The sequence below is a fragment of the Micromesistius poutassou genome, assembly GCF_964030765.1.
Source record: "Micromesistius poutassou genome assembly, chromosome: 8".
NCBI classification, from domain to species: Eukaryota; Metazoa; Chordata; class Actinopteri; order Gadiformes; family Gadidae; genus Micromesistius; species Micromesistius poutassou.
Genome location: NC_140278.1, coordinates 11,433,898 through 11,458,860, shown reverse-complemented (window position 1 = coordinate 11,458,860; position 24,963 = coordinate 11,433,898). Strand labels below are relative to the sequence as shown.

The 24,963-nt window shown below is 43.9% G+C and overlaps 2 protein-coding genes across 2 annotated transcripts in view; one reads left to right on the top strand and one right to left on the bottom strand.

Annotated features, from left to right (window-relative positions):
• The window catches only part of me1 (malic enzyme 1, NADP(+)-dependent, cytosolic), a 69,465-nt gene extending 58,756 nt beyond the window's left edge, over positions 1–10,709 (bottom strand). The window contains exon 1 of the mRNA XM_084471448.1: positions 10,486–10,709. Within this exon, the coding sequence (XP_084327574.1) occupies positions 10,486–10,617 (132 nt within the window). The 5' untranslated portion in view covers positions 10,618–10,709. The remainder of the gene's footprint in view (positions 1–10,485) is intronic.
• An 8,147-nt stretch (positions 10,710–18,856) lies between these two features.
• On the top strand, positions 18,857–23,986 carry prss35 (serine protease 35). Its single transcript, XM_084471611.1, has 2 exons — positions 18,857–18,999; positions 21,171–23,986. The coding sequence occupies exon 2, from the start codon at positions 21,190–21,192 to the stop codon at positions 22,474–22,476; it is 1,287 nt and encodes a 428-aa protein (XP_084327737.1). The 5' UTR covers positions 18,857–18,999; positions 21,171–21,189; the 3' UTR covers positions 22,477–23,986.
• The last annotated feature ends 977 nt before the right edge of the window (positions 23,987–24,963 follow it).

The window sequence follows — 24,963 nt, the reverse complement described above, 5'->3', positions numbered from 1 at the left end:
GTACTAGAGATACTCCAATGATCAGAGTGGTTTGGCTTCACCCGGTCCTCCAGGAGAACCAAGGTCAGGTGACCCCGGCATTTTCCAGGGAATGGGCAATATCCACTGGCAGACACAGGCAGACAGAACACCGTGAGTTCAAACCAGGCGGTGAGATGATTTGGGTGTTATTATTATTATGAGTTATGTCCATTTAGGTGATTTTTTATAATGGGAAATAGTAACTGTATAATAGGTAAAATAAGAAATAGATATTGATTATCACACACGCAATGCACAACAACGATGGCCTCAAACAAGTCAACTCACACACACATACAAGGCACACACATGCTACTGAACACACTCAAATACACACATAAAAATTAAGATTTGCTTACAATCATACTCACTGTCCAGGTTTTTCCTTGTCAGAATCATGACTTTATTTTTTACAGCCTAATTGCATTAAAAGGCTTACCAACATCATGGTAATAAACATAGCGATTAGTCTGTGAATAGGCTACTTTATTAAATACATTACAACTTCACAAACAAAGCTTCCAATAATGAAGCAGTAAGCTGTGTGTATGTAGGTTCTCATACTCCCCGGCAACACCGGTATACAGTCTCTCTCTTCTTTGTTTGTTTAGTATTGTGTTAAACATTGCAATGCACCAGGCCAGTTTAGCAAGCCAAATAATAAATACAATGATGATTCTGAACCAAGAAACTCTGGAGTAAACAATGAAACATTCCAGACCCGGACCCAGGCCGGTCCACTCCAGTAAGTCCCCTTTCTGCTGTGGAAATTCCACAACCACTTGCCAGAATCAATCTGCTACATAAGTTTACTCAAGTGCCACACCTGATGAACATTATATTTTATTTTGGTTTGTCCATGCAATTCAAGCCAACAGGTTTTGCAAATGCAGCTGAGGATAAGAATCGTTATGACGACTAGACCAGCAACATTTCAGCCAAATTTCCCTTGAGAAGAATGTAGGATTCTCTACAAATTTTGGGACCCTACTCCTACCACAATCTTTCACCTATAGACTCCATTTCCCTTTTAAATGTTCATATTAGCTTGGAATCGCTCGCTACTATTTCTATAACTAAAATAATTTATAGTTTTTTTAAATATCCAACTTTTTATACCTTCAATTCTATAATAGAAGTCACTGGGAGGAGGGCGAAGCTGTCCCTTGCCCATTCTCTGACACTTCAACTACTTGGTACATTTTTAACCGTCAAACTTCATTCAAACATTTAACAAATCAACCCACTGAATCAGCAGTTTCATTTCATTCCCGCTTCGTATATTTTCAGTTGGTGTTCCGTTGAGGCTAGAGCGTGAAGACGTCACGCGCTCCAGCTTGAGCTAGCGCGGATCACAGCTTTTGTGCTAACAAAAGCTAACCACTTTGGACATCGTAGAGCCTAAACAACGTCAATATTGAACCTAGAAACACAATGCCATGCTTAAACGTTACGTTATTTCTTGTTACACTGGCGCTAAAATGATAAATCGTTTGGAAATAGGATTGTTGTATATCGGGCGTGTGCGGGACCCCTGTTTATGGCTAGAGGCTAGGTGATTGCTACATATCCAGTGTAGCCTACTCCCGCTAAAGCTAAATACTAACAACATTGCTTGAAAACTATCTTTTTACCACGTGTCACGGGAAAGCTGAGACTCCAAGGACGTTATAAGCCTTATCATTTTGTGTGCTTATTTCGATCAATTAGATGTCAAGGAATAAGGTCAAAAACATACTTTTTCAAGTTACTACTACCACACGCAAACACACACACACACACACACACACACACACAATTGTTATGATGTTTGAAAATTATTCAATATCACTGCATTTCTATGTGTATTTATCCTCGCTTTTAACACTAATTGGGAACTTTTTCATCCACCAAGTTAATGACGTATCCCTGCTACACAATGCCTCAGCAGTGATTAAAGCAAGTGCTTCCATGGTCCTCTCTTTAGCGCTACTTTGCGTAATGTTCAGTTCAGATCAATGCACTGTAATCAATGCAGTTCAGATCACCTCTCTGAACTGCTTCCTCAATACACTCCAGCAATTGGTCCCTCAAAATCTACACGCCTCACCGCCTCACCAGCCAGACTGCACACCTGGGCCAACTGTGCCCTCACCCCTAAACTATGGTATTCATAACCACCATCCAGTAGAGACACAGAATGTATAACCTTTAAGACAGCCCTCAAAACCCATTGCTTCAGAAGGATCTTTGTGCAATCACTTACCAATTTGCCATTTTGCTTCGTGTTCGAGTGTGTTCCAGTAAGGTAAGGTTTTATATCCCTGAATGCAACAGACTGTTATCATTATTAAAGAATAATTGAATGACGAAATATATACCAACTTCAACCTCCCTGCACAGTTTGGTTAGTTTTTGTATTTCCCTAAGGTGCATTTAAGCAAAAAGAAAAAAGACATGTTGAATCAACTGAATTTCAACATTGACTCAAAGCAACCTATACGTTAGATCATTGTTCTTTATACACCTTACAGCAGTCAAATCATTGATTTGTCTGTGTTTGGTGTTTCATGGCCGCTTTTGTTGGAACACTCATGTCAAGCCATAATTAATGGCCCGTCCCTAATATTTCACAGCGTGACAGAGGCGCCACCATTCGAGCTGGAAGTCCTGTTAAGCATGTCATACAGATACCATAAATAATTCATAGAGGAAAAATACAGGCTGGTCAATACCTCATTGAAATGGCCTCTACTCAAATATTTGCCGTAGGGTTCTATATATAGGCTACTGCATTGGAAGATTGGCAAAACGTTTTAAAATACTGTGAACATATTTTTGCCATTCCATTTCTTTTTTTGTAGGCCCTAAATCATTTTCCCTAGTACTCTCAGTTTGGAATGCATATCCACAGTGTGAAGAACCAGGGAACGCTTTGCTCTCCCTGTCCAGGACAAATATTCCCTCATTTGGTTCCTGCTGGCAGAGGATTTTACTCCACTTGCTGGGTTCAAGAAGACTGAAAACAAAGGAACGGTAAAGCCATCCTTTTCTCAGCTCATATTCTCAGTGTCCTTGCAGCCTTTCTTACTTTTCCCTCATGGATTTCTCCCCTAAACATGCCGTGTAGGCCGCAGGTTCACCCTTCAGACCTTAACAAGCTGGATCACATAGGTCTGCATCAGGGTTAGAGAGCCACTGATGTGAGCCAAGAGCATGTAACTTGTTATTAAAGATAATAATGGATAAAAGTAGTAGTTTGAGAGGGAGCTGTTTCTTTTCCTTCCAGAGTTTGAAATAAGAGTATGAATGACAGACGATTGTCAGTGGGACGAATCCAGCGCGACACTGGTATGCGGGGAGAAGAGAACGCTAGACTGATAGCAGACTTGCCAGTTGAATTTAGTGCAGAGTCAAAAACGCAGCCATATTCCTAGTTCATTGGATGCAATCACAGATTGGTTGACCCTAATTGACTGGTACAAGCTCAGTATGTGTTCCAGATGAATGGGACGATGCCAAGGTGGGGCTCCGATCAAGTGGTGACCCCGACCGGCGGCTAATGGCAGAAAACACAGATATCCCACAGAGACCACAGCAACCGACAGTGACAATAAACAACCATCTCTCAACGGCCTCGTGGAATGCAACAGCAAAGTTTCAATTAGTTTACCATTTGGAGTACAGGGGGCAGGGGGAACAACAGGGTTGTTATTTACTTCCGACTCCAATGAGTCGGAAGTAAATAACGGTTATCAACATCAAACCCTTAACCCTTTTGAACCGCTACCACGGTGAGTGTCAGGGTCGCTCAAAGACCAACGTCACCATGGATTCTGTGCAAAAAGAAGTGAGCCACAGCTTCTTTAAGTCAGAGGGTGTCGACCTGTGAATGAATGTATGGGCATGCTTGTTGGTTACACAGCCTTGAAAATGTAGCCACTGTTGACTCAAGGGGAGAGGGAGTGGAGGGTTTAAAGGGAGCAGAGATGCAGGCTATGCTTTTGCTATTCCAAGCCTATCCGCTCCCCTGCCGAGACGCACGTTTAACACTCTGGCATCCAGGTCCCTGAGGAGCGTTGGAGGAGTGTTGCCAGGCAAGAGTCCAAGTTTCTACACAGATCAGGAGCTCTGAAGCCTCGAGTCCAAACATTCACATCATTGACTTGATGGCTCTTCAGTTCATTCAAAGCCAACCCTTTGAATGCTTAATCTGTGGGCACCGTCATCCTCAATAACACTACATGCTTGTTGACACCAGACACTTTATTTTCAAGGTTTAGATCTGTACAAAACCTCTGATGTGAAAGCAAGGGTGACAAGAAAGTCTGTGCTGTGTCGAATTATGGAAAAGGAAGGTCCTGGTGTCATTGGCTGACAATAAAAGGATGAACACTCAATAGCATCTCTGCTCCAATTGGCCTAAAGAGCACAGGAAATCCCTGGAGCAGAGATGGAGCAGAGATGCTATTTAGTGTTCAAAATAACTATAATACTGCAGGGTAAACTGGAGAGAAACATGAAGACATCAGGTCACATGACCAAATTGTACACTGTCAGAAACTAAACTCTGATGGAGACTGGCAATACACTGAAGGAACAAGCTATTGTATTTTCTCCTTGTTTGATCAAAATAATAAGATGTAGGAATAGGACCACACAGGGCTCTACAGCTCTCTTCAGCTAAGGTAATTGTAATCTACCTATGGAGGTATGGCAATACCCCAATGTCATTGTGAAACATTGGCAAGAAGAATCCAAAAAGGACTGCTCTAAAAAAGATTTGCTGTGATGACGTAACTTCTTTATCTCCTTATCTCTGATTGGCCAAACTCATGAAAGAAAGCTCATTGAATGGAGACATTTCCAAACACACAGGGAATAGGGTTAAAGAAAAAAACTCTTTCTCATGGTGAGGAAAACACATTTTCAGTTTCAAGGAAGTGAAACTTTCACCAGAATGATGGAACTCAACAGCAGTGGGAAAAATAAATTCTTCCTCAAATCAGGCCTGAAGAAATCTTTTGCAATTGCTGAACTAGGAACCCTGTCAACCGTGTCAGTCAAGAAGTCAGTGTGGCAACAAATAAAACTCATGTACAGATATATGGCAATCAGCTATGTGCAAGGATACACACCTATCCATCTGGTTGCACTTCCATAGTGACATGCCTGCGTGGAGATTGTGTGACATCTTCATTCAAACACAGTGGACAAAAGGAGCATTGAGGAATAGCTATAAATTGACTTGGAAAGACAGCAGGGTACTTGGAGTGGACCCCTTGAGAATTGCTTAAAGCAAGAGTGATGAACTAATGCCATGTCTGAGACCGTCTAATGGCTTTTGCATTGTCCTGGGTACAATGAGGTCCATCTTGTGAAGGAAGAAAATAAGTGAACCTGAGCCTGGACAAGGGTCATTAAGGATGGGACTGCTGCGAGACGGTACTGTGTGTGGGTGAGTGGGTGAGTGAGTAAGTGAGTGGGTGAGTGAATGGGTATGTGAGTGAGTGAGTGAGTGGGTATGTGAGTGAGTGAGTGAGTAAGTGAGTGACTGAGTGACTGAGTGAATTAGAGAGAGAGAGCTGCAGGTTGGCAGGTACTGAGGGAGTTGGGTTCTGGGGAAGGGAGAGAGACTGTGTACTCTGTCTGCCGGCTTCACTCCAGTCCATCAGCGGAATGTCTGGTCACCAGCCATGTGTGCGGTCTTACTGCCGCACCTGGGATACCTGGCCCGTGCACACATACACACACACACACACACACACACACACACACACACACACACACACACACACACACACACACACACACACACATTCACACACGCACACAAACACATGCACTCGCACGCACGCGGGCCCACCAAGTGTGGGTCACTGACAAACGCAGCTGGTGTACTAAAAAAGAAGCCTGAACAAAGTGAGGTTTGTATCATTTTCTAGTGCTCACTTAAACTCTACCTTGTTAGCAATCAAGGGACATCACCTTTCTGCACCTCACGTAGCCACTATCATCCACAAGGTTCTGGATTGAACCTGATCATGACCTAACATCTGCCTCATAAGCTCTTAATCCCACCGTGGGAGACAGCATAGGGTTGCAATACAATACATTATGCAAAAGAGAAACCCACTCCATCAGTCACATGGAGACCATTAAAGCATCATATAAATTAGGCACAAAATCTGGCTATTTATCCTGTAATGTGAACCCAGCATAAGTACCATGTGAGCCAATAGAACCAGAAGGAATATTCTGGGAAGAAAATGGGTGGTTGATTATAGTTTGATCAGAGTTCCACAATGCAGGGTCTAGTTTTTCTCTTAATCTCTCTCTTAGGGAAGGTCAGTGCAAAAGGGCAGCCACATTAATGGCCTCCTATAGCAAATTCTCCCTTAAATTGCAATCCATTCTGAAATAAATATGAATCATCCCCTCGAATCAATCGAATGAATCGCCTCAACGTGATACAGATGGACACGGGTGACCTTTTTCAAGTGTGCCTGATTGATGCCCATTTGATCGGGCATGCCAGAGGTGTCCTACGCAATTCAGGCCTGATCCATCTGCTACAACGTGTAGCATCACACTACAGTATGAAACCCGTGAATGGTCATCTGTTCACAGGCCTCCGCTCACTCAACCCCCGACGACTAACCCGCCATCCACCCCCAAAACGGCAACAGCTCCCATCAGTGTGTGGACGTGAAACAGCATCCCTGACAGTCCGCTTTAGACGGGCTGCTGTTTCTTTTTGGTTGTTGTTATTTTTCAAGGCTGGAGTGACCAGCGTCACAGGGTCGCAGTAAAGGATCTCAGGATCTGAACACAGAACCCTCATTAATGTGCGATCCGGTGGACATACAGAAGCCTGTCTGTGGACCTGGGCCAGCACTCACCTCCACCTCCTCCTCCTCACCCTCCTCCTCCTCCTCCCCACAGAGGACCCTTTCTCCACCACGTGGCCGACACTTCATCTCCTCACTGGACGGTGGGAGCGCTCAACACACACACACACACACACACACACACACACACACACACACACACACACACACACACACACACACACTACACTACACTTATCCCCCTTTTGGGAGGGAGGAGATAGTGGCAACCAAAGACGTGGTGTTGTTACGGTTTAAGAGTGAGAGAGAGTGTGGGTGTGTGTTTGTGTGCATGTGTGTACTTTTGGATATGTGTGTTTGTGTGTGTGCATGTGTGTGTGTGTGTGTGTGTACGTACTTTAAGGTGTGTGTGTACTTTGGGGACTTTGTTTGTGTGGGTATTTGTGTACATTGGGGTGTGTTTGAGTATGTGTGTGTATACTTTAGGGGGGTGCGGGGAGGGAGGGAGGGAGGTAAGGTAATTAAAAGGAAATCAAGCTGTGTAGATGTGAGGACAGGCTGCCCTCAGCATCAATTAGTGAGTTGTCCCATGACTGACTCCTGTTATGGGGGGCTAAAGTGGGCCAGGTGAGAGAGGTAAACACACATCCCCTGGGCGTGCTGAAATCAGAGGCACAGCAACAATGTGCCACTGCTGGAACCACAGACGGCCGCCTGTGCCTGCCAGCTAACACGCTTTAGCAGTCATTTCCGACCTTCTCTTCCAATTTCCGTGCCCTGGTTCACGGACTGGGCTGACAGTGGACAGTTCACCTCACTGCATAAGAAGCCTTTTTTCCTCCTCCTTCGCCCGGAATGGGCATTTGACAGGCCCTGTGTTCGAGAGGTGTTTTGCGCGAATAATTAAAGTATCAGGTAGATGACACACACACACACACATGCACACTCCCACAGTCAAACCCAGCACTCTGTTTCAGGTACTTTCATTTATAAACTGAACTCAGAAAAGCAGTTGGCTAATCTAAACTTTGGCAGCAAAGTGGGAAGAAAGTAAGATGCCAAGGGTTAGGACTTCTAGACAAATGAATAGAAGGGAGATGAAACTGAAAGTACTTTTTCACAAGTGTGTCTAATGTAGGTTTTGACAATGTTTGACAATGCCTCTGGTGCTTGCTCTTATGGAACCCAATGTGTAGTTTCTTCTGAAAATCCTTCTGACTTAAATGCCCAGAGCTCATTTTTATTTACTTGTAAGCAGACGATCTACTACTGAAATCACTGGTTCCCAGTGATCGCATAATGTCTTGTCAAAAACATACCAGTTAGCATAAAAAAAACTAATTGTTTCTCTCATCCTCCATGCTTCTTATTTTGATTAACATGATGAGAGTGACTGGATAAAGACCAGACTTATTTTTAATAAACAAGTGAAAGAAAGGAAGAGTGAAAGGAAAGCATGGATCAGCAGGCAGAGGTAGGCAGAGGTGTTAAGTGTTGCTGACTCATTTAAGCTACGTTATTTTTCTGCACATCCGTGCGTGCGTCCGTGTGTTGGTGTCCTTCAACGTGTTTCATATATCTTAAAGTTTGTACATTGGAGACAGCATAACTCGTTGATCCAGGAGGGTAACGCTCCATACAAGCAAAATCTTGAATTTTGAACCAAGCATTGACCTGTTCCCAGGAACCACACAGAGGCCCTTCAGGTGTAGATCCAAAATACAACCAATGACTGCTTTTGGATTAGGGGGCTAAACACCCAGCTTGACCTGCACTCTAAACAGCACTCGCTTTCACTTTCCCCGAGAAGTGTTTAAAATCTGTTCTGTTGAGGCAAATTGACAGAGTAACCAGAGCAGCACACAGCTAGGGCCTCTGGCGCTTTAAAAAAAACATGACATCCATTATCAGACATGTGACAGCTTAATTTCCCCCCCATCATCAGAACTCAGAGCACCACTCACACACTGCATTGTCGGGTCCCACTCATAGCTGGAACCAGTTGTGTGGTCTGGCAAGCATTTCCGAGATGATCGTTCATCTCAGTCATACTACAGCCACAAACACAGAGAGAGAGAGAGAGAGAGAGAGAGAGAGAGAGAGAGAGAGAGAGAGAGAGTAAGAGAGAGAGAGTAAGAGAGAGAGAGAGAGGGAGAGAGAGAGAGAAGGAGGGAGGGAGCTGGTCTTGAAGTCTCCAGAGTGGAGTCATTAACTTGCCAAACAAGCATGTCTCTATGCAGTCAGTGAAAATACCTGACCTCAGTCCCCTGTGAAAACTATGAAGTTTGAACTGTGCTGACCAAATTATCAACAGAGGGCACGCTCCCGTCCCGACTGGCAGATACTTAAACCTTGGCAAATGCCAGCCTCCCAACAGACAGGAAGAGCTTTCACCTGCACCCTAGGAGGCAGAAGAAAGTTGTAGCTGTAGTGTGTGTGTGTGTGTGTGTGTGTGTGTGTGTGTGTGTGTGTGTGTGTGTGCGTGTGCGTGTGCGCGTGTGTGTGTGTGTCAAAGTCTTTAACCTTTTCACACATTTGAAGTTAGCAATTAGAAAGGAAACATGGACTGCATAGTGGTGGAAAAGAGATGATTTCAATAGCCATGGATCACAGATCAATGAAAAGTTAAATGTCGGTCTTAATTATAGACTAATCACAAAGAACGTCTGTGTTTAAGGTCTATTTGAGAACATTTTGCACATTTTCTCAAGCTTTTCTTTATAGTTCTGTAGATCTCTGTGCTTAATTGCAAACTGTTCCGAGGTAACAGTTTGCCATTACTGACAATAAAGAACATTACTGATCATTCATAGATCAAGATATTCCGTGTGATTCAAGGCCTGAAAAATAACTAAAAAGCATTGAGAGTCTGAAGGACCTTAATGACGCAGAGGATCGTCCATGGTATGGTCTTCCAGGACCTTGGACAGAGAGCCCTTCACCCCAGGCTGTCATTTTGACCTGTTTTGCCCCCCTCCCCCCCTCTAACATCCAACCAGAGGAACACACTGGAAAGTCAACAGGCTACCAGAAGCTCATTGTAACAAAATGGGCAAGCCGGAAAAAGATCTGGAAAAGGAGAAGTCAATAGATCATTTGACTATTGATATAGTCAAATTAAATCCTATTGATATAGCGTACATGTTATGTATCTAAAAAAAATGCTTATATTCAATAATTTGCACAGTTTGATCAATCTTCATCAAAATGTTGATGAAGATTGGGAATAATAATACAAATTATTTTCGCAACAACAGTGTTTATCAGTAGGCAAGCGGCATGGATGTCTGTCTGAGTATATTATGTATCTATAAAGTATAAATAGGCCAACATAATTGAGAATGATAAACAACATTTAGTCTGATTTAATAGAACTGAAAGAAGACACTGTCAAGTTGAACCCGCGGGTTGCTATGGCGAAGGAGCTCCACTCGCCATGGCGACGGTCGGTACCAAGGCAACCGAGCAGCGTCTCTAGGAACACCTGTGGCCTCGGCGAGACCGACTCAGCGTCGGGTCACTTTAAATCTAAATATAGCCCTGCTCTAAAGCTGATACTTCTTACCCCGCCGGTCACAGGCAGAACAACTTAGTGTTAGAAACAACAAAAAACTAAAGCCTCGTTTCGTTTTACCTTGTTGAGGTGGGGGTTGCGGGTCACGTCATAGCCCCTTTTCTTTGTGTAAACAAAGGTTTTACTTTTGTCTTCGGCTGTATGCATCTCCGTCTCTATGGATTCTCGTCGGACTAAGCCGCGTGCCGCCATGTTGTCCCTCTCTTTAAATAGACGCACCGTAGGACCGCCGGGAACACTGCGAGTGGATGTGCGGTTCAGAAGCTATACCTCGGTCACCGTGACAGCTGCTACTGCTGCGAGACAACGGCCCCGCGTGATGATGATGATGATGATGATGATGACGAAATCCGGTTATCTGTAGGCCGCTTTAATGCTTCAATTGCTAAACCACTTGATTAAGTTCTATACATTCAGCAAGCATAACTGTAACATCTAGCAAAGCCCTCACGGCAATAAACATTTTTTAGTAAAGAAATGCAGTGTGTGTGTGTGTGTGTGTGTGTGTGTGTGTGTGTGTGTGTGTGTGTGTGTGTGTGTGTGTGTGTGTGTGTGTGTGTGTGTGCGTGCGTGCGTGTGTGGATTTATCTTATCAGGCAGTTATCTACACTCTGGCTTTATGGCCTATCTTTATCAATCATACTGCTGAAGGACAAGACGAAGGACCTGAAGATTAAATAGTGGCTATCACACTAGGCCTATATATTCTGCGATATAATTAATACTTCAGTCACTTCCACTTTGGTCTGAGAAGAGGGTCTGAGAAGGGCTGTCTTTGGGGGGATACTTTTAATATCCATACATTATTAAATGAATATAGGCTTACATATAATAGACATGTAATAGCATAAATCTAAGTCTATATACAGTAGCAAATATTACATTTTCTTCATATGTCTTCAATATCAGTGTCTTGTTTCAGGACATAAGATAATTAGGTGATATGGGATGTGTGGCCACGGAATTTAACTGTACTTGAGTACGGATGGTGTGCTCACACTAGCCAAACGATCTAGACTTTAGGGGGCAAATGTACTTGGGCACGGTACAGATGGCCTAGTGCGAGTACGCCCTTAATCATGAGAACAAACCCGAACCAGGCCCAAAAACATCTATAAAAACAAATGGGGATTTGATCTCAATAAAGTGCACTGTGGGTATTTCATCCCTCAGGTTTCATGCTCACTATCCTAAAATCACATTGAAGTCTGAAGACGCACACCCACCAAAGTGGTGCATTCCCTGAAAAACACTTTGACAAGCAGTTTTTGGTCAAGCGCCCCAAAGCCCCACAGGACTGTCGGGCGAGCTGACTGGCTGCTCTCGTGCAGGGGTCAACAGGCGGGTGTTTTGTGGCAGGAGAGGAAGACATAGACACTGAACCAGAAGCAGGAGATAAGAGGGCTTCGTAATGCCGGGAGGCCTCAACCCTGACTTATCGAAATGAAAAACATCTGCTGCTGGGAGGCGGGAAGGGCAGAGGTTGTTTTTGAAGTGGAGGGCAGTTTGTTAAATTGCTGCGGAAAGACTGTTGGAATGCAAGGAAGGATTCAGAGCATAGAGCAGCACCTTCCACCCACCCTGTCAAATGATCAGGTTGGTATGCAGGAGGAGAATCGAGCACAGGCATTTTCTTACAGGATGCCGTTCACAACTGGGTGACGGCGCTTCCGCTAAAATGATGTGTTATGTACAAAAAAATTGTTTAAATAGACGGCATTCTCCGCTTTTCAGCCAGAGTAATGCCTTGAAATATAAAGCTATTGACTGTAGTGATTAAATTGAAATTGCAGCTTGATCAATAGGGGGTGAGTTTGTTCAGTTAACAAGCCAGGGCCAAGTGGAGCTTGACAAAATTTGATGTCACAGTGACTTCTTATGCTGATATATAAAATAATATAAGAACCTGCAATTCAAAAACCCTTTGGACCATGACAGGTCATTACACAGACCGTTTTAATAATGGCTTGGTAGCCGTGCTTTCAAGGATGGTATCATGGTTCAGGGAAAGCAGGATTAACCTGAGCAATTAAATAAACAATGTCCTTATTATATTTCTGATTATAAAATAGCTAGCTTACTTTTGTTAGATAGATCTATGCATAAGCTCTCTTGGCAGCTTTTACCTGTCCTTTGCTAAAGCAGATGTCTGACAAACTGGATCACCACTTATCTCTATTTAATAGCAGTCACTCTCCTGACTGACAGAACACAGAACCACTGTCTGTCTCTATTCAAACGTCTATTCAAATCCCAGTGTGGTTTTTGTGGCCAGGAAGAGGAGGAGACAGACAAAGACAAATAGGAATTACAGTGGATCAAATCATTCAAAAACACAGGATTATCTCCTTGGCTGCAACTAAAATCTGAGTCACACTGGTAACACCTGGGCAATCATCCTCTCCTTTAGTGAATCCTAAGCAATATAACATTTTGCCAAAGCCCCTCATTATATAGGATTATTGCCAGACGGGGGAAATGGGTACACCATACCTTAAAATTGCCTCAGCACTTGTCAGTGTAAACTGCAGAGAAGGTTATACAATTCTGGCTCTCAATCAAGGAGTAATGTTTATGATCTGCCAGAACCATAGGTACCAAATCCAACAGAACACGAGGTGAACTTTACATTAGGACAAAATGAAGTATGACTGTGATCCTGGTTAAACTAAAATATGAAATAGATGGTTAATCTCAGGGTTTCCCACAGCACTTAAAAACTTAGGCAGCCGCCAAAGCAACACACGCCTGCTGCCTGAACTACGTCGTCATTGCTACTCACACAATGTTGAGTAGCAATTTTCTTTTAAATATTTGTACCCCCCCCCCGTCTGACGGCAAACCCCACCACCTTAACTAACACATTTTCTGCGGGAAACCCTGAATCTAAATGCATAAAGGAGGGTTAGGTGAGCTCACAGAGAGTCACAAAGACTTGCCTCTTTTAATCGCCTTTATTGCCTTTACCTTGGACTTGAATAAACCCTTATTACTTATTGACCATTCTTAGATATGCCTAACTCCTGGTTTCCCTCCAGCTACCACCCATTGTATTGCATTTCAAGAAATTCCATAATCCATGCACTTCACCAGCATTATTATTGTGTCATTGTGTGCATCAAAATATTCTAAATTAGTAAAAAGTTGTGTCATCCTCTTTTATTTTATGGGTTCCTTTAACAACCCCCCATCCACCACCACCCATTTATCCTAAATGTAATTGCACCATGTTTAGGTCACTGATGATATCTGGTGCAATGATCTCACCTTCGTTCTAAACGATACAGAGGATTTACACATATTTACACCCACTACAGGCGGCCCCCTGAATAATCCTGTTTGATCCTTCCAGTGAGGAAGCAACGTGTAGCCCTTCCAGCCAGGTATTTGTGGTGGCCTGTTGCTATTTGGACTCATCACAAGGCGTGCACGAAAAAGGTGCAGCAGAGGAACTAAGGCTGGCCAGCTCAGCATGTCCCAGCACTGGAAGTGGGTGGGACATGCTTTTTAGGGGAGTGAAAAGTCTCTAGGGATGGGAGTGTTGTCGGTCCGGGGCACCGACTATACATCAGCTGCCCTCAGCCATTTGCGATTCACCCCCGCCCCCCACCCCATCAATTTCGACCTCCTTTTTTCTTTTTTTCTTAGTTACAACTACCTCAGTGTTTGTCCATACATGACCTTCACCCAGTCCCCTAAATCAATGGGCCCTTTCACTGATCCCGCTCCATAATGGTCCACTGTTGGAGGAGATCATGGAGAAGGTGGAAAAACAGAGACCACTAAGCTTCACGTTCACTGTCCAGTTTTATTAGAGCAAGGTGAGTCGACATGAACCCACGGCATGAAAGCGTTGGATCAGAATAAGCTGGCAAACGTTACCGGAGCACAGAAAGTATCCCCTTCCTAGCATCGATGTTAACAAGCTATTGTTGTGTGTGCGTGTGTGTGTGTTTACTTAACTTTTGACCTCTCTTCAACTCCCTCTTTCTCTCTCTCGCTCTCCCTATTTCGTTCTCTCTCCTGTCCCACCCTCCCTCTTTCTCTCTCTTTCTGTTTCTCTGTCTCTCTCTCCCTCTCTCTCTGTCTCTCTCACCCTATCTCTCTTTGTCTCGCTCTCGCTCTTTAATTCTCTCTCTCTCTCTCCATTCTACTATGCCATCCTTCTATAGAGTCTGCGTGTGTGTGTGTGTGTGTGTGTAAGAAAATAAAATAATAATTGGTAAGAGTACTCAACAGAGTGGCATTGTTGTATTTTATTGTTGGGGCATAAAACAACATAATTAAAAAGCTGATTATATTGCCAGAATGAAAGAGCTGTAAAATTGCTTAGACTGGAAACAATAATAGTGCTTACAGGTGTAAGACAAATGGTGTGAGGAGAAACCTTTTCTTTGGAATGGAATGTATAACGTCCCTCAAAAGAGAATGGCTGAACTAAAGGACACATCTTAAAGCATACAGCAATAGTACTCAAGCACCTTCCCCAGTTGGACTTTATTTAGTCTCTGTCGATGGTCCAGTCTTCTTGCTCCTCCACATTCCTAAATTCTGGTGCAATGAGTTTAGCCTGCTTGCTATTATGGACATCTGAGTACTTTAATGTCCAGCCCTTGGACTTCACTCCTTGCATGTGATTTCTTGTTCCTGGCACTCTAGACTGTGAGATGTGAAAGTGTGTCCTCCGTCCAAAATAAGCGCTGTATACAATCCTCCCGTCAGGAGTAAAATGTTGCTTCTCTCCTTGTTTGTTTCCGTCTGTATAAACACTTAAATCCCAGCGAGCACACATTCAACATCGCTCAAATCCTTGGCTCCAGTGTTTATGATCAAGTCTCCATCCAGCATGCATGCTCTCGCACATATGAATGCTCTCGTACTTATGAATAAATTGTTTCAGAAACCCTTTTGCGTATCCTGAAATTCTTGTGAGTGCTGTGATGGCACGGGCATCTGTTTTTTCTGCAGGCCATAATGTGTACAGGGTCAATCTTCTGGTTTTGCCTCATTGTGTGATGTGAGAGAATTTAATTTAGGAGATGCCTTAATATATACCCAGGGCTACAGCGCTAAAGAATAGTTTGATGAAGGCTTGAATTGATCAATTTTACAGTATTTTTAGTGGAGGTTGGTGAATGTCTGTTTATGCCATGGAAAATTTGTTGAAAAACCAAAACAATTATTGTTTGTATGCTCACTTACCAGGAGGGCCTTTTAGATCTATCAAGATTACTGATAGATTTTTTTCAAAAGTACTTCACCAGAAAAAAAAATCCAGGTCTTTCATTAATGATATTAAAACATTAACTGAAAGCAGTTCTGTCAATTGACTTATAGTTCATAGAAAGCAATGGCATCCTGTTTAATAAAGTTCCCTCTTTCGCCTAGCTGTCTGTTCCTTACTGAGGCCCAGAGCTGTCTGAAGTATAGTGAATACTGTACCTGAACACAAATTGCGAGCTCATCAATCATGGCGGTTTGGTAAACCTCAGATGTCCAAACAATGTCCTCAGTCACTTGCAAAGATACAGCCGGTCTGTTTTCAGGCAATTTTTTCTTCAATAGCCATATTCATGAGTTGGACGGCTCTTACTTGGGCGGATGTTTCAGGTGAGTTCTGGGCGAGTGATGTGGGGCGATATTTCACTTTTTTACGACTTGAAAGGATTCAGGAACGCTTGAGTAAATATAAGGCCCACAAGCATGTAAGGTCATTTGTTTTATTAGAAAATAGGATGCAGAGCTGTAATCTGCATACCACAGCATAGCTCAACTTAATGGTATCCTCCATCTTGTTTACATGCATCATTGTGCCCACATGAAAAGACTAATTCAACTAACTGACATTTTACTCTTTTAAGGTTTAATGTCAACACAGTTGAATAAATCCAGATAAAAACCATATGCTCATATATTTTAATAGAGGCTGAACCCATCGGTTCTATTCAACCCTTCTGCTATTTACACAGTGTCTCAGAGGGCTTTCATGTGTAGGGCATTCGCCTCTCGTCCTTTTAGGAGGATCATGAATGTTTGTTCCTTTTCGTGTGCATGCACAGACTGCACAGACTCGTTCAAGAGCAGCGTTTCATCGCTTTTAATATAACTCACTCTGTGTCACGATGCAATGTTATTCTTTACAACCCAAACATTTACAGGTAAAAAAACCCCCAAATGTATATACTGTATGTTGTTCTAAGTGAGACCTTTATCTATGGTTCTACAGCTGTTTCTGTGTGTGTGTGTGTGTGTGTGTGTGTGAGAGAAAGAGGGCAAGGGAAAGAGTACCAAGGCGAGCTAAAGAAAGCAATAAAGATTGTGAGGGGAGAGAGAGAGCTAAGATGGGATAGAGAGAGAGAGAGAGAGAGAGAGAGAGAGAGAGAGAGAGAGAGAGAGAGAGAGAGAGAGAGAGAGAGAGAGAGAGAGAGAGAGAGTGTGAAAGGAGAGAGAGAGATAGTGAGGGGGAGAGAGAGAGAGTTGGAGGGAAGGAGTAGGTTTGAGGGAGACCTATCTAATCAATAGTAGTCTGTTCAGCTGGGAGGGTGCATTTAAAGGCTGCTCAGTGGTCTAAATAAAGCATGTGGAAATTAGCCGCTGGTCGTCACAGCTCTGCGCCTTGGTTTATTAGTGTGGTTTGTCCAAAGTCTTTTATGTAGACTTCTGAGTAGAGCAAGAATGCAATGAGCTCCACAGAGAGCACAAATTACCTACAAATTAGGTAATGTTCTGGAAACTATCAATAAACAGAATAAAAGCCCAATTTTGGCCCATGAGAATCCTATTCTTACACCCATGTCCCTCTCCCATGTTGCTGTCATAACATTGAACCTGGACAACAAGAGCAGTGCTTTCTGCAGTGGATTACTCTGTTATTGCGGTGTTGTTGTGTGTTGACCAGCATGTAATGAGAAAGTGTTTGAAAGTTGAATTCTTTGTGTGCATGCATGTGCATGGTTTCTGCCCATATTCACTTCATTTTCTATCAGTGAATTCCATTAGATAAGTCTGTCCAGCATAAGAAATTGAAGAGCAGACACATTCCAACCTCCCATGCCACTTTAAAATTCTACCTTTTTTTGTCCTCCTCCCTCTCAATTCATCCCCCCCCCCCCCCAACCCCTCCCTCTTCTCTCCTTCTTCCTCAGTACACCACCACAGGCGTACTTGACACTGTCGATGAGCACCAATCACTGAACAGGGTGTCCTGGTGAACCACCACCCAGGCCCCTCCTGCTGTGTGATCCGGCTTAAGGACGGAGAGTGGATTCCATAGAAACTAGTCAGTGATCCAAATGCCTGGCTGTTATCCGTCAACCTCATCTCGGAGTCCAGGGCAGTCGTTACCGACACCCCACCCTTCCTTCCATGCCCTCCTCCATCCCTGACGGCCGTTCTCCCTCATTACACATGCATACTTTTACCGTCTACGCCACCCCCACCTCCCTACCCCTGGCTTGGGACAGAGCCCTGGGGCTCTGTGAGCCCACTGAGGAGCACAGACAAATTGCGTCACACCGTTTCATGACCTATGGACACTCGGCCCCAAACAATAAATATCTAAATATTTATGAAAACGTTGCCATCTTCATCTAAGATCATGTGGCCGCTCATATTTCTTTGCATTATATATATTTGGGTTGAGACGGTCAGGGAGAATCACACAGTGTATTTATGTTGGGCTCTGTGTTAAACACATTGTGTTCTGTGTTAGGAACAAGCCATGCATATCCCTGTGTGGCTGATCGGCGATGCCTGTCCAGACTAGAACACCCAAGACGGAACATAACATGCTGTGGATACTATCAGTTTGCTCCAAAGCAGTTTTTCTCAATTGTGAGTTCCAATACAACACGATAGGCCTACAGCAGGGAAAAAAAATCGGGGTTATACTACACAGGGATATTTATGAAATAACTCTTTCTTCATTAGTCCCTCCAATCACTAAAAATAATTTTCATATTTAATTGACACGGTTTTGTGGTTTATTTTCACTATGTGTCTATTGTGGCCCAGCGCTGAAACACTAAAACTGCTGTGTTTGCTGGAGCTTAGATGGGACATGGCCTATTGTAGACCAACTCAATCCTTCAGAACAATAATGAAAGACCTCAAAATGCCATCGAGCACAAATAGCTCTAAAATACAGGCGCGTGCGTGTGTGCGCCCATGGGCGCACCCACGAGCGGACCTCCTAACTTCTAAATGGGCTGTTGCGCGCCGCTGACCTCGGCTAGTTCAGCCTTTAGTGAAATTGTTTGGTCCCACCCATTTGTGGACAGCTTTTGTCGCTCGTGGTGTAGAAAAAAAATGGGCTTTTCCTTTTTTCCGCCCCGTTCTCTCCTCCCTTCCTCAGCATCAAGTGCAGCCCACGCGGACCGTCCTGGCTGCGAGTTCTCCCAGCCTCTTCTCAACGCACTGAGAAGAAGGGCAGCATCAGCACCGCACCGAGCACAGGACGTCTGGGATGCAGTACCACTTTGTTTTACTTTCTTGAAAACGAACTGAAATATTTTTGTTTTGAAGACAAACAATAGAGAGCGGATTTTGGCGTATCCGTCAACCGGATGCAAGCAGGTATGATGAAGTCTTCTTGTTGTCCGACTTCTTGGAAGAGCAGCGGGAAAAGTTTGGGTCCATCTCCTTGGATTGGCATTGCAATTTTCGTCGGATGTTTTGGATATTTGCAGGATTTTCCTTTGCAGAAAATCCCGTTGTCAATACTGGCCACGTTTCTCTTTTGAAGTCTTACTTATTTTGGAATGGAATAAGTTCAGGGACATTTTGCAAAGTTTGCCTATAGTTTGCAGAGACAGGCTTAGGAACATTTGTGCCAATCCCAATTTTGAACAATTTTACCAACTCATATCAAGTGTTGTTCAAATTACTCTGGAATCAACATTATTGATTGAGTTGCGTTTAGTTTGAATAATTAAGCAACACATTGACAGCTTTTCATTGTATGCATCAATGGATAAAATCAATGGAAGACAATGCAGGATAAATTGCGTTCATTGAATTCAAATATACATTAATGCTAGTTTATGAGGTTAGGATAACCAAGTGTGAAATAAGAAAAAAATAGTTGCTGGTGAGATTTGCAGGCAGCATAGGCCTACACATTTTTTTATTCGGTTAACCCCAATTGGAAAAACAGACAAACAAAACCCTTCAAATGCTGTTGTGTTTAGATGAAGTGACTAAGTCCAGCACGGCTTTGAACTATTAACTGTCGAATGCAGCATATTGCACGGCCTTGATTATCGATACTTTTTGAAAAAATGATTGAACATTTAACCATAGCGCCATCTGTTGGTGATTATGTAATTTCCCTTACTGGTGTGGTAGGTCTACATCTTTTGCATCTAGGATGGGCTTGCCAGTTTAGTGGTTTGGAAACCAGCTTGATTCCTCATGGAAGGGTATCAGATCTATCAGCTTAAAGTAATATAAGTCCTAGTTTACATATGCTATAGTCACTGTGGCAATTGTAAAAATGTAGCAGTAATTGGGAAAAAGTTCTAAAATTGAAATGTGATTCTTAATCAATGGTATTGCTATAATGCATTATCGACCCTAAGGTCAATGGCTTATCTACAGTGCATTATCAAGCCCAAGCTCCCCAGGTATGCTGAGGCAGATGTCTCTCTAGGGGTGATGCATGAATGTTTTTCTCTGGCAGCGTCCTGCTGGTGAACCCCGGCTAGCCCACATCATTTGGCTAAGTCCATGGCGCCACATTGTACCACGTTGTAGGCTTTTCCGTTTCCATGGTTTCTTGTTGTGGTTTTGGTTCGCTGTTTTACTTTTTTTTTTTTAATTACTAAGAATGGTCAGTGTGTCCACAGTGGAAGGCCATTGCTGACCAATGCGGGAGATGCAGACACAAATGAGAAGCTTCGCTCTCTGTAGTCTGCTCAATGCTTTAACGCAAAAGGAACAATCAGAGGATACATTCTCATGAGCTGACGTTTCACTGTAGCTATCCAATGCTGTGATTGGCTGCCTGGCCATGCGACCGTTAAGCTGCTCATCAGCGCTGAGAAACCAGATATGGTCGTCATTGCTGAGAGAAGGTTAACCGCTGTGGAGAATACTCCAAGCCACTGTCTCAGCCCAGCGAGGGGATCGTATTCTGCTCTGTTCCCTGACCACAGCTCAGGGAACCACTTCATAAATCCTCTCCAAACCGCACAGTTAATGTATGCATTTCAAAGAAGTGATGACCGTTTCACTTTTAACCATAGGCCTATTGGAAGAAAGGCAGACGTCTGGTTTTGTGCAGAAGACAATATAGCAGACCAGTGGAGAACAAGCCTGGAACGTGCCGAGGCTTAAGGAGGAACCGCAGGATACTTGCTTGGCTGGCTTGTGGTTAATTTGTGGGAGAGCGTATATGACTCCCCTGGGCTTCCTTTGGTTGTGCTGCGCTCCATAGTGTAGTATACTCTAACTCTGGTGTGTAGTGCCCTCTTGTGGACCAAAATCGCAATGTACATTAGACATACATAATCGAAGGCCCCAGCAGCAGACGAATAAACGTCTTGCTAGGTAAACAATCCAATCAATAGAATTAGGATTAGATCAGAATTATAAATAAAGAATGAATCCATCATGATAGTGGAAATAAAAATACTGATATGTGTACAGAGAAGCAAAATGCCGGACAGATGCGACAGTACACTATGCCGACTAGTATGCTAGTATGTCAACCCCTTACCCCCACAGTTTTTCCTTACTCATTGCAGAGCCAGGCCCATCTTAACAATGGGCCCCATACCGCTGTCCCTCCTGGTCCCGTTGGCAGTGCTGGCTGTGGTGGTGGCGGCCTCACTAGCGGAACAAGCCCCAGCAGAAGATGAGTACACCTGGCCCCAGTGGGAGCTTCCCCTGGTGAGGACCAGGCGCACGGTGCCCCTCAGCAGTCCCAGCTTCTCTGCCCGCCCCCAGGCGGAGCTGAGCGCCACCTGTGGGATCGAGTGCCAGCGGCGGCTCCCCGAGCCCTCGCTGCTGGACCTGGAGCAGTTCCTCTCCTACGAGACGGTGTACGAGAACGGCACGCGCACCCTGACCTCCGTCAGCGTGCAGGGCCTCGACGCCTCCGCCCGGAACTCCTCCCGCCCCGTCTCCTCGGCCAAATCCCGCCACAAGCGCGAGGTGTACGGCATGGACACCCGTTTCACCATTGCCGACAAGCTGTACTCCACCAAGTACCCCTTCTCCACCACCGTCAAGATCTCCACCGGCTGCTCGGGGGTCCTGCTGTCGCCCAAGCACGTGCTAACGGCGGCCCACTGCATCCACGACGGACGGGACTACCTCAGCGGGGCGCAGAAGCTCAGGGTGGGCATCCTGAAGGAGAAGTCCAGGAGAGGGAAGGGAGGCAAGGGCAAAGGAGGACGAGGAGGGAAGGGCAGGAGGAGGAAGGAGGAGGAGGGCCAGGACGAGGAGCAGCCCGAGGAGAACAAAGAGAAGGGGAAGAAGGGAAAGGGGAAGGGGAGGAAGAGCCGGAGCCGACGCAGTGCCGACAAGGCGGACAAGCCCTCGTTCAAGTGGACCCGGGTCAAGCAGACTCAGGTCCCCAAGGGCTGGTTCAAGGGAGGCGCGTCCGAGGGGGTGGCGGCCGACTACGACTACGCGGTGCTGGAGCTGAAGAAGGCCCAGAAGGTGAAGCACATGGATCTGGGCGTGGTGCCCTCGGTGAAGAAGCTCCCGGCCGGCAGGATCCACTTCTCAGGCTTCGACGACGATCGGCCCGGCAACCTGGTGTACCGGTTCTGCTCGGTGTCGGAGGAGTCCAAGGACCTGCTGTACCAGTACTGCGACGCCGAGGCCGGCTCCAGCGGCTCCGGGGTCTACGTCCGCCTCAAGGAGCCCGGCAAGAAGAGGTGGAAGAGGAAGATCATCGGGGTGTTCACGGGCCACCGGTGGGTGGACACCAATGGGAACGGACAGCAGCAGGACTTCAACGTGGCCGTGAGGATTACACCGCTCAAGTACGCCCAGATCTGCTACTGGGTGCACGGGGACTCCAGCCAGTGCCGGGCCGCTTAAGGACACACACATCGCCCAGATACACACACGTACACACACATTTACACACACTCTCACCCACACACATACATACATACATTCAGACACACACACACACACACACACAAACACACACACACACACACACACACACACACACACACACACACACACACACACACACACACACTCAACAGCAAACACAGACTTCAAGAAACACACATGCAAACAAACAAACACAAACATACATATACATACTGTATGCATATAAAAACACACACAAATACAAACACAGCTCAAAAACCATTCACCAGACATCTCACTATGATCAGAGCACTCATAAAGGAAGCAGTGCTAGGTCATTCACTGTCAATCTAAACTCCCTCAGCTGAAAATTGTGTTTGTCACACTAACTTACGGTGTCAATATTAATATGTCACAGAAACCTGTATGCATGTAGCACATGCAAGCAGACAACCCGCAGCATACATCTACAGACCTGAGTCCCAAATACCCACACATATGCACTTACATTCACACATGCATCCCTTCACAGACACAAAGCCGCACAGACTCCATGTTGACAACACCAGGAACTTGTCAACTCAACGGGTGCTATGGCTTAGCAGCTCTTCTAATTTATTTAAACAAACAAAAAACAAAAAATATCATTATTATGTATTTACAGATAAATTAGGTGCCTTTTAAAAAAGTATATGTATATATTTAAATGTTATAAATTGCTTTATATTGGCAAATCTTCACATACCAGCAATGTTTTCCAAAAAAAGTTTTACTATTCTGCATTTTGTTTATAGGGAGAAGTTAGCATAGTTCATACAAAACAAACATGCATTGGCCTTAACACAGGACAGCACAACAAGACCCAGGAAAAATATTTTTTCTTATGATTTACTATATTAAAATTGAAAAGAGAAAGGTTTGTATGATGATTTTTATACTCGAAGTCCAGTGTTTTCTGTATATCTAGCTTTAAGCATATTTTGTCTATTTGTTGTTTGTTTTATCCGTTTTTGTTTGTCAACCACCTTTGTGACCATCATTTATTTTTCTTTCCAAATAATTAAGTAAATAATCCCAGATCGGTTATGCAATAAAACTCATCACTTAGTCTCTGCTCTTGCAAAGAGATGAACTGTGGATTCATTGTTGTGTCAGTGGTGCTTATCAAATAAATGGTGCTAATGTTTCGTTTTTCATTTGTTTATTAAGTGTTTTGGGGGAAGAGTATACTTGAGTAGACATGTCAGAAAATATTTACATTTTGGCTCCCTCATGTGGAGTTTTATAACAAAGCACTGTAAAACTCAATTTTCACACCAGCTGTTTAGACTTCCGTTATTAGGTATTGTTAAACTATTGTTAAAGCCAAGGTATGGTCAAAAATCTGTGTGTTAAATTTCAACTCCTGTATTGTTTAGGCCTAAGATATTGTTCAATGTAGTTCCACAATTCATTTTGATTTCCTAATTAACAGTGATGATGCAGAGTGAAACAGACCAACCATTAAAACAAGATTACAATATAGCGTGTTACTGTGTGTGTTCATGAACACCTTCTTGCCTAACATCAAAGTTCTATATTTTTTCATGGAAATTCTATATGAGATTTGTAGAGCAAACATCCTTGTTGATGTTGTGACCTGCCATTCTAGCCACAAAGCAATGCAGGACAATTAAGCCATTTATCTATGAACAAGATGGACACTTTGAATCTCTTTCAACACCTGTCTCCCTCTTTCATCTCCTCTTCTCGTCTCAAATTAATATTTTCTATTTTCATTTCAAATAAATTGCAAAGCATTGCTCAGCAAATCAAATAACCTTCTTTTTTATTCCACTTGTTGCAATTTAAAGCAAACATCCTGTTACTACTAATTTATAACGTCACTGTGTACGTTTTCCCATTAGCAGCCTATAGTGGCTTGAGTTTTTGCTACAGTAATGGCTATAAAATCGAAATGACTGTCGTCTGACATTTTCCGAAAAACTGGACCAGAATAGAATCTATAGAAATACAATTCTGTGGATGGATTGACATGTCGATATGTGCATTTATTCTTGAGAAGATTTCTAATTCCAGTATTTTTTGATTGAGTACCTATTGTAAAAAATGACATAGTGCAGGTTTCTTCTTTTTTGAGTTCTGAGTTTAAAGGTTCCATGGCATGCTACTTTATGGATGCTTATATATAGGTGGGTCCCTAATACAGTATTTGAAGACGTTCAAGAAATTCAACCTTGGTGCAGAATTACAGCTACTACGAGCAAGTCCCACAATGAGCTTTCCACAAACATGCCGTTTCTGTGTCTGTATCTTTAAATGCTAATGAGGAGGAGAGAGGTGGGTCAAGGTGGAGGGTGGAGATGTGGCCCTGAGCAGCTTGCGGCCACGGTACCATGGGATAGTGTTTACAGTGGATGTATCGCAATGGCTCAGATTCATAATATCACCCGGAGGCGCACACAGCTTTTGGCCGTGTTCTGT

What these genes read in the sequence shown, in the direction of transcription:
- prss35 (XM_084471611.1), top strand. Translation starts at nt 21,190, where the DNA reads ATGGGCCCCATACCGCTGTCCCTCCTGGTCCCGTTGGCAGTGCTGGCT.